The sequence below is a fragment of the Lepisma saccharinum genome, unplaced genomic scaffold (genome assembly GCF_977018435.1).
Source record: "Lepisma saccharinum unplaced genomic scaffold, izLepSacc3.1 HAP1_SCAFFOLD_422, whole genome shotgun sequence".
NCBI lineage: Eukaryota > Metazoa > Arthropoda > Insecta > Zygentoma > Lepismatidae > Lepisma > Lepisma saccharinum.
The window spans coordinates 87,649-98,024 of record NW_028143122.1 but is presented as its reverse complement, the minus strand read 5'-3'; the positions used below and the strand labels follow the sequence as shown (position 1 = coordinate 98,024).

The following is a 10,376-nucleotide window of genomic DNA, read 5'->3' as shown; positions in this document are numbered from 1 at the left end:
AATGAAAATTCAAAAATTACAAAACAGGCAAATAACCGAGTATCAAATAACAAAATTTGTTTAAACGAGTGTAAAAAAATACAACACTGTGTTTTAAACGAAAAAAACAATGTCGTGTGTTTTAAAGGTTTAAAATAAGTTATCAAAATGTGTTATAAACAAGTCTAAATAAACGTTACAACACTGTGTTTTAAACGTTTTAAATATTTCTAAAAAAATCGTGTGTTTTAAAGGTTTAAAATAAGTTGTATGTTGTTTTGTTTTTATATAATGCTATAAGTTGCGAGTCCGTCCACTCCACTCGATGATCAAAAGTTGAAAAAACAAGACCTAATCCTTCCCTAACCTGCCAGACACGCTCGGCGCCAGTCTGTGCGTCTCCTTCTTCGAGCGTCGGCACGATTTATTTTGAAGAAAACCGCTACTAGTCGGGTTGGGAAATCGTTACAGTAATTGTCCATAATGGCAGCCCCAGCGTCGCAAGAAGCTCCGTCGTATCCGCTCTGGGGTCGTACTGACGATATGGCAAGGATTCTTACCAACAGGTCCTCCTCACTCAAACGAGTTGACGATTGTGTGCTGAGCCGAGAGACGTCCCTAGCACTCTCCTGGCAAGAACCCTTGGTACCTCTGATATCGTCCGAATGGCTCTGGAAATGTTAGACCAGATGCGACAGAGCTTCTTGCGACGCTGTCGTGCCTGTATCGACGCTGGGCTATGGACGTCCTCAGATTTTTTTTCCAGGGAGGGGCAAGCAAGGTAATTTTTTCCAGGGGGGGCAAAGGACACATATTTTCCTCCAAAATAGTGATGCCTCCTCAAAAAACATTATTTCAGTCTGAAATTATCATGCTTCTTCAACGAATTTACAATAATTAACATAAATTACTGTGATTGAAATGAAATTATGTGTGAAATATGTAAATTTTAGGTACACATTCTATTTTCCAAGAGGAAAATTCCGGACGCCCATGCGCTGGGGGCTGCTATTTTAAAAGAAGAAACTGTAAGGTTTTCGTTGTAGAGTGCTACGAAACACTGTAGTAACGTTCGTATTATATCTTCAAGCTGCATCTTTCAGTTGTCTTAATCCACTGTCATAGGAAAACCCAAATCGTTTTTGCATATAACTTTTTAATGATGTATTTGCGGACATAGGTTCCTTATCTTATATTGCTATTTGGATCAATCTCCATCATCCCTGCAAGTCTATACGGAAATACCCTGTGTGTGTGTGTGTGTGTGTGTGTGTGTGTGTGTGTGTGTGTGTGTGTGTGGCAATATGCCTCAATAACAACAACATTTGAAAATGCCATGGATTATAGATTCGAATCTCGGATAGGGCATGGGTGTTCTCTGAAAGTGTATCTTCATCAAATTTATCTAATCATCACTCATTCTCATCGTCGCGATTAGCCAAATGTGGCAGAAAAGCTACGCTACATATCAAACATCAAATCAAATCAAAACCAATAACACAGAGAAATGACATCGATATTATATTTTATCTAGTTTTAGATTTAGACTGGACATATGCATGTTTTCAAATGACATTTATCGACACGTTGCAATCAAGAAAACATACAGAGAACAAATAACCTTGTCATTAGGTTTCAGTACTAGTGAGGGGGACGTGAGTATTTTGACATGTGAGAAACCCTCTTGCAGACCGTTTTACACCACGAATTCGCTCCATTCTTTTCAGTAGAACTTTCTACATATTACCATAAGAAGTAGTACAATAGCGAGGTGGAATATCACGCGACGGAAGCTGTTTCTAGAATCGATATTTTTCTTCCCAAATCGTGAAAGGAAAGGTCGACCGAAAAGAAAGAATGAAATATGAAACGAACTGCTTTCTCTATGAATGATAAGCCATAAGTTTGAATTAATTCCAACTGGCGTTGAAAGTTTTAGGGACCAGCCAATTCCTTCAGACTCACGCGATGCGTTGGATATCACGTACGACTTGCAAATAAAAAGGAAGCCTATAATCTGAAAGATGGAAATGCATCACTTTATCAGGAAATAGATACGGAAATGATTAATTCATATTCCTGTTTCACTTTTTTACAATCTCAAGGTGTAAGAAAGGGAAAGGAAGGAGGCAAATGTGGAGGAAGGAAAAGGTTTCGAAACGTTTGGCGATTTGGCCATTTGTGCGTCATAGAGCATATTGTGATGGATTTTCGGTCATATTCAGCATATTTTTGCATTTTCAAGAAATATACAGTCATTTTCGAAGTGGATTCGTTCTTACTCCCATGTTTACTAGAAAGGTTTCTTTTTTTTTGTTTCTTGACTGTAGCAAAATCTTTTTCATTTTTAATCGAAAATTTAGAGAAAATATTTATTTTAAATTGCAACTCAGGGCCCATAAAGTGAACCAAACATAGTACGTATGCGAAAATATCTCAGCATTTAGATATTGATGTTTGAAACAGTCCAGTTATAAGGGCATATTTTTCAAATTATAGTGCATATTTTGTAAAATTTTAGGTCATAAGAGCATATTTTATTTTGCATATTTTGGTGATTTTTAGGTCATACAAATCCTAGCCCTAGTGATAATATTGTTTTAGTTAGGCTACTCGTTGACATTATCGCCTTTAGTGTGAGAGATTCAGGTTCGATTCCCTGTAAGACTGGGTGAGGGGATTAATGAGTCAATTAGTGCCGCACGAAATGTCTTACCATTTGTTTTGTTTATTACACATTTATTTATTATCGGAACATTACAAAATTAATGCATAGTGGATTATCAGAGTATGGAAAGTTTGTTTAGTGCAGAATGTGTTCAATGTGTCCACCATTATGGTTCACAACCTCTTGCAAGCGAACCTTTACATTTGTCACAACCCTCCGGCACAAGTCCTCCGAAATTTCACGGCACAACTGCACAATAAAGGCCTTGATTTGCACTACATCTTCAGGCTTCCTTGCGAAAACTTTATCTTTCAAGAAACCCCACAAAAAAAAGTCACAAGGATTAATATCCGGGCTATGCGGGGGCCACAATCTCCCACCTTCGTGACGTTCAGGAAACCGATTAGACATTACACGCACATTAAACATCTCATACAGGAAATCAAGAACAATGTTTGCAGTATGTGGGCGGGCTCCATCTTGCATGAACCACTGAGTGTGTAAATGGAGACCTGTTGCCAAGAGCTGCGGAATAAATGAGTTCTCCAACATTTCCTTGTATCGTTCTTTGTTTACTGTGTCGTCAAAGAAAAACGGTCCAATTATTCCATGAGTTGAAATTGCTGCCCACACACTCACTTTTTCTCCATAATTCTCACGTTCATGCAGTTTGTGAGGCTGTTCACTTGCCCAGAATCGAACATTTTGCTTATTTACCACACCATTTAAATGAAAGTACGCCTCATCTGTAAACCAAGTGTTGTGCAGAACATGGTCTTCTTCCACTAACCACGAAGCAAACTGATGTCTTCGTTCCTTGTCCACTGCCGTTAGTTTCTGGACAACTGTCATTTTGTAAGGGAACAAGTGAAGATCAGAGTAGAGAATCCTTTGGATTGACCTACGAGATATTCGTAACTCAGCAGCCGCCCTTCTTGTTGATTTGCTTGGACTTCGTGCCAAAGCCACGCGAACTGCTTCAATGTTCTCAGGTGTTCGGACACTTGACGGGCGCCGTCGATTATTCTCCAACATAGAGCCAGTGGTTTCTAATTGTTGGCACAATCTGCGAATGGTCTGTTTACAGGGAGCCCATCTTGTACCAAAGTGTGCACGAAAATTCCTTTGTGTCGCAACCAAACTTATTTTTTTTCTGCAAAAGCATTACAACTTTCACCTTCTGTTCGACACTCAACCGGCCGTTATCCGCCATCTTGCAAGCTGCTGTTTCGCAACAAAATAGAGTCCGATACTGACTTCTCCTGACATCTACCTGATTTTCCATGAACCAACTCACCCGCATACGTGTTTTGAACATTCAATATATGATATTAAAAATTTTATGAGGTGATTGAATGGTATGACATTTCGTGCGCCACCCTGTACAATAGACAATTCCAGTAAACCTGTGGCCTGCCCGATGGCGTAGTTGTAACGCTGTAGCCTTATAATCAAGGGTCCCAGTTCGATACACCGTTGAGGTCCGGTCACGGACAATAAAAATGGAACACCTAGATTCTGAAAGGTGTTATGTGTGTTGCCTGGTTCTACGGCGGTAGAAGTTGCCATTGAAAATTTGCTATTAGAATTCATTTAACGCCTTAGAGTTAGGCAACACACATAACGACTTTCAGGAAACCGAGTATTTCAGGTTCGGACCCCACAAAACTGCAAGTCTAGTCCCGATTAGTCTTTATATGCTTAGAGTGGACTTATAAACAAACTCAAACTTCAGTAAACGTGCATTGGTGTGCCCAGACATTTCGTGTTGGGGTAGTTATGTGCCCTTCAAGTGGCTGTTGCTGTTACCTTTCTTTGCCAATCCTCATCATTGTGATTAACCTAAGAGGTTGAAAAGTGACGTAAAAGTATGGAAGTAGCAAATTAGGATTTTTTTCGCAGTAGTCATAGTTATATTCAACAATCCTTTAATGTATACAGCGTCCAATACATGTTCTTTTAGGATATAAATGCCGAAAGTAGGAGCTATAACCCCCACAGAATTCTCTCCCGCGCACATGTCCACATGAGAGTCACCCACAGAGATCACATAATAATTGATTTCCTGGGAAGTAATTTTCTTATAATACTCTGAATGTTACTGAAAATGATTGTTTATGAATGATAATTGAACATTATCCATTGTGTAGTACCTATACTTATTCTAACACTATATTTAGGGATATCGCGTATTTCTCGTCTTCAGGTGAAAAAAAATCTTTTTGCCGGTGGTGGGTATGTCAGACCTGCGATTTTACTATGAATCTGGTGCGCTAACCTATCTCCATGGCACCCCCCTTAGTTGGTTAGTAGTGGTTGGGATTGGTTGATTCTCGAACATTAGTTTTGCTTCACTACTGTGCTTATATATTTTTATATAGCTTTGCACCTACATTTAATTTTCCCCTGTGCGGGAAAAAAGAAAAAAGACCCCTAAGGGGTGTAAATGTACGGCTCCGTATATTCTCGACCTCGGACACGGGAAAGATGTCATAAACACCACACGTCCGACCGTATATGCTCCGCAGGTTTCCCCTACTCATGAGAGTAAATGAGCCAGAGCCTCTTAACATATAAGTTCACGGACTGTCTCTCATGTGACAGTCAAACTAGACTGTAATGGTTATTTCACTACCTACATGTAATTACACCCCTCCCCCAAAAAAAGGAAATTGACTACAACAGAACATTTGTCCTTTTATCTGAATGCAAGAGGTGCACCATGTTTTTAATAAGCCGTGCTACCATCGCATCACTTCTACAGAACGAAGAGAGCATGTTAGCCATAAATGTTGAAATCCAATAATGAAAAATTACGTCCTTCATCCAATATTCGTTCGTCGTTGGGACATTTTGTCCTGTGGTTTCAATCACAGGTTTTAAAAAAAGCAATCGATGTGCTAGGAAGACTTATGAATATGTACTCAGATATTTCTGTTCGGTATGCAAGTAATTTACTGGAATTGACAGTGCTGGTCATTGACTGGTGTAAATATGCGAAGTACAGGCTTCTCAGGAGCACCACCTGCCAGAGCTATAAATATGGTGGTGAATCAGGTCGAGTTACAAGTTCAAATTATTTCTTGGGGCAATTATTGTATATTAGGTATGTAATATTCCTAGACGTTACACTACATAAAAGAGTAGCGATGGTCCACTGGGTAGGGGGTATAACATGGATGCGGAGAGATCTAAGGTCAGTGATCTCAGGCAGGACTTTTCTGTCGTAACGTTCCGAAGTCTAATTAATACACACATATACATAGGTTGCTATTTATGTATCCGGAACTGGCAACGAGAACATTTTCGAGCAATGATTTTATGCGACTTTCGATGTGGATTATCTGAACAACAGTGCATCGATCAACTCACTTCGACTTTTGGCGATGAAGCACCATCTAAAAGCACTGGATATCACTGGTTTAGTGAATTCAATCCTGGCCATCGTTCGCTCACGGACGAATCTAAGGAAGGCCGTCCGAAATCGGTTGTTGTGCCAGAAAACATTGATGCTGTGCAAGAACTGATAATGCAAGATCATCAAGTGACATATCGTGAGATTGAGGCATCCCTGGGCATCAGTATGACTAGCATACATAAGATATTGCATGAACATTTAGCCGTGAAGAAGATTTGTTCGCGTTGGATCCAGTAGCGGCTCGTGCCTAAAATAACAGGTGAAGAAGTATATTTATAGGCAATGAAAACAAATAGTAAGTGCCAGTGCCCCCCCCCCCAATTTAAAACGTCTTTTTTGTCTTCATCCGTCCATCTGGAAAATGGTGTCTGCAACAAATTACACACTAAGTCATTTACTTGGTTCATTGTAGAAACCACAGCTCAACACATGAACACAACACACGATAGGAAACGCGAAACACACACGCGGAACAAGATCTCGCGAGAACGCGAAGATTTTGCCACAAGCACTGGATGCGATGTTTTCTCCGACGAGAGAACTGCTTCATCTAGAAGGCGACACCCGTTCAAGGCCAACGCTAGGTGACGTCACCGTTGCCATGACAACCGGCTAAGTTTTCCGCAACCTAGCGGTGTTTGCTCTTGGGTTGGGACGAACTCAATACGTGCGTAGCGCCGAGCGGCGTGTTATTTGAGTATTATCGTGTGCGTTCTGCTGGGAAATAGTTTAATTTAACAAGCAAATGAAAAATGTCATTATTAATTTGAAAATTAGGTGAAAACATCTGCACTTGTTGCACTTGGCCAGCCGCCACTGGTTGGATCCCGCATAATTTGACACTCGCTCAAAAAAGGCTCGTGTCGATTAGTGCAAACAAATACACACAAAATACAATCGTGGTGCTTCAAAAGCCGTATATAACATCTACACAGGTGACGAATCTTGGATCTATGCATATGAACCCGAAAGCAAACAGCAGTCGACGGTGTGGGTGTTCCAAGATGAGCCAAACCCAACAAAAGTTGTTCGTGCAAGAAGCACTTCGAAGCAAATGGTCGTCTGTTTTTTTGGGAAAAGTGGACATGTGGCTGAAGTGCCACTAGAGAATCGTAGAACCGTCAATTCTGAATGGTACACCAGAAGTCTTTTGGGAAATCAGCAAAACCAACCAGCGACGCAGGATCATTCTTCTCCATGACAATGCGAGTTGTCACACATCGGTCCAAACAACTCAGTAGTTGACCGGTGAAAACATTGAATTGATGGGTCATCCACCGTATAGCCCTGATTTAGCACCAAATGATTTCTTTTGTTCCCGTACGTGAAGAATGAGCTACGTGGCCAACGATTTTCGACGCCAGAAGAAGCGATTGATGCTTTCAAAATGAATTTTTTCGAGATACCTCAATCGGAATGGCAAAGTGCTATGAGAATTACTTCAAATGTATGAAAAAGTGCATCGATCATCATGGAGAATATTTTGAAAAACAACAAAACCATTTTCAATTATACATATTTTTTTTGTTTGTTATTCCGGATACATAAATAGCAACCCTCGTATACGTATAAAGCAGCCTTGAATTTGTATCTTTATTATTTTGCGTCCCATTTATTCAATTTTTGGCTAATCGCGACGATGAGTGTGAGGGATGCGAAGAGGAAATTCATGAATGAACACAACAAAGAACACCCATTCTCACGCCGGGACTCAAACCCGAGAACTTAGATTAGGAGATCGAAGGTTGACCGGTTAACGCCCTCGGTCACCGAGCCGGCGAGAATAACATTTTACTTTAACGAGAGAAATTGTGTGTGTAACTACATGCATGATCGTTCATGAACATACCACTTGAAGAGTTCGAGTACTGTACACAAACACACACACACACATACACATGTGTTTTTTAAGTCTACTTTATGCACAGAAGGCTAATCGGGGGATCCGAACGACTGTGTTCCCCCACCGGGTATCGAACCCGGGACCCCTTGATTACAAGGCGACAACACTGCCTCTGCGCCATCGGAGAGCCATATATATAAGTATATATATATATATATATATGTGTGTGTGTGTGTGTGTGTGTGTGTGTGTGTGTGTGTGTGTGTGTGTGTGGGTGCGTAGGTGTGTGTGTGTTTCATATACTATAGACTCGAAACCGAGACTTGCTGTTCGAAAACAGCACGATGGGCGTTCATAAACCGAAACGAGACAAGAAATAAGACGTAGTGTTCGAGACTCTCGGTCTCGTTCGAGACGTTGGTATGATATCTGAAAAACTACCCGAAACGAAATTTACTTTACTATGCTACTTCTTCCGACATACCAAGAAAATATTTGCCAGATAAGTCATCAATTTGGTTACAAAATCAGTGCTCTCTAGTGGCAATTGTGAACCTGTGATGTGTGGTTGCACACACACACACACACACACACACACACACACACACACACACACACACACACACACACACACAGGGAGGTCACCTGATGGTTTAAGTGTCCGGAATATCGGTATGGAGACCGTCTTTTTCGTAGCACGGTCGTACTCTGCGCCATATTTTGGCGCACTTCGCGATGCAAGTGTGAATAAGACCTTTTTCCGGGCAGTGACGATCCCCTCAATACGTTCTGAAGGATCTCCAAGAAGTCCATCTACCGATACCAACTGAAACTTTTCCCTGCATATTGGTCTTTTATGGGGTCCACAAAAATTCCGCGTGACATTTTCGCGGAGTCTAATTATCCTGGGAATTATGCAAATTCAGACTTTCTTTTTACTTTGTACATATTTTGCATGAACAACTGTATTTTTTGATTACATAGCATTTATTTTGATATTCTGCCGTAATTATTGAATATTCTAGAAAAACATTCTTGGTAAATGGATGCATATAATTGGGAAAAGAATATTTACACACCATTAATGATCATTATTTTGAACAAATTTAAATTATTGCAATTTCCAAGTATCGGTATCGGTTCAAAGTGCTATCGGCTCAACTCTAATATATATGTGTGGGTGTGTGTGTGTATTTGTGTATTGTTGAATTGTTGTTTTAAGTCCACTTTATGCACAGAGAGGCTAATCGGAACTGCAACAATTTAAAGTGGGATCCGAACCACTGTGCACTGTGCCTCCACTGGATATCGAACAATATAATTACATCTATAGCTATCTACGCGCGCGTGCGTCTGCATGTGTGTGTGTTGAGGATAAAATTCTGTTTTTTGAGGGCTTGTAGAGTTGAAACGAGACATCATACAGAAAAAAAGCTTTATTAAGAAATGTTTTCCTTCATGTCCTCTATACGCTGTGAAAGTTTATACTGTGTTTCGAGACTCGAGACCAAACCAAGAACGAGATGGATATTTCTCGACACTAGACGAGGCACTGACAAGTTTCGTCTCGTCTTGTCAAATGGGTTAATCTCAGATATATATGAAGTTAAAGTTCCGGCGTCACCGCATCAAAGAATGATACCCCCGGCCAAGCGCAATGTTAATATCGCCGAGAAAGGAAACAATGCACTTTGCAGCCTTAGAAATGTTCTCCTTTAAGCAAAGGAGTGAGCCAAGCATGCACAAAGACCAAGCCAAAATCAATGATGGATTTTCAGTAAGGATCTGGCTTCAAGATAAAGTTAATTTGTTTAATTCCGTATTTCTCATGTAATGGGGAAAACTCCGAGTGGGTATTGTAGAACCTTTCAGTAGCCAGTAGCCTGAAAACATCTATTGAATTGCAACTTTCGATAAAAGCAGAGTTTCTACCTTATCCAGAGACTGATGAAAGAATATGTGCTAAAAGGAGAGGTCAATCAAAGCTAGATCAAAGAGAAGACTTAATTGACTCCAGGTTAAAATATGTTGATTGATGGTGTAAAAGTGTTAAACCGTCATTCCTTGCACAGAGGGTGTCGGATTAACGAGAATATCGGATTACTCCGAGGGTAAAGAAGACTTTACATTTTTTATTAAATGTAATATTACAAGTTTACTGTACTATGCAGTGAAATATAAAAAACGTAATTAAAAGACAAACGTATGATAATGGTTTTTAAAAAGTTCATCTTAGTGCGGTCAGTTTGACCTTTAATGAAAATTCTCTTCCATGGGAAGGGAGGAGGCGCACGGAAGGTTTTTATTTTCTGGGGAGGGGATCAACCAATGTTCTATCCCTCTCAAAACACTGCTTCAGTCGTGAAGCCATCGTGTTCTGTGCCAGTCTTACTTGTATTTATCAGTCCTTTATAATAATTAATGCAAATTACTCTGCTTGTTCTGTAAACATACGGTTTCTATCAATA

The 10,376-nt window shown here is 40.2% G+C and overlaps 1 protein-coding gene across 1 annotated transcript; it reads right to left on the bottom strand.

Annotated features, from left to right (window-relative positions):
• Positions 1 to 2,782: 2,782 nt before the first annotated feature.
• On the bottom strand, positions 2,783 to 3,682 carry LOC145982791 (histone-lysine N-methyltransferase SETMAR-like). Its single transcript, XM_083116155.1, has one exon. The coding sequence runs from the start codon at positions 3,680 to 3,682 to the stop codon at positions 2,783 to 2,785; it is 900 nt and encodes a 299-aa protein (XP_082972281.1).
• Positions 3,683 to 10,376: the final 6,694 nt, after the last annotated feature.

Bases quoted from the DNA above. Each gene is read 5' to 3' on its own strand.
- LOC145982791 (XM_083116155.1), bottom strand. From the start codon at position 3,682: ATGTTGGAGAATAATCGACGGCGCCCGTCAAGTGTCCGAACACCTGAG.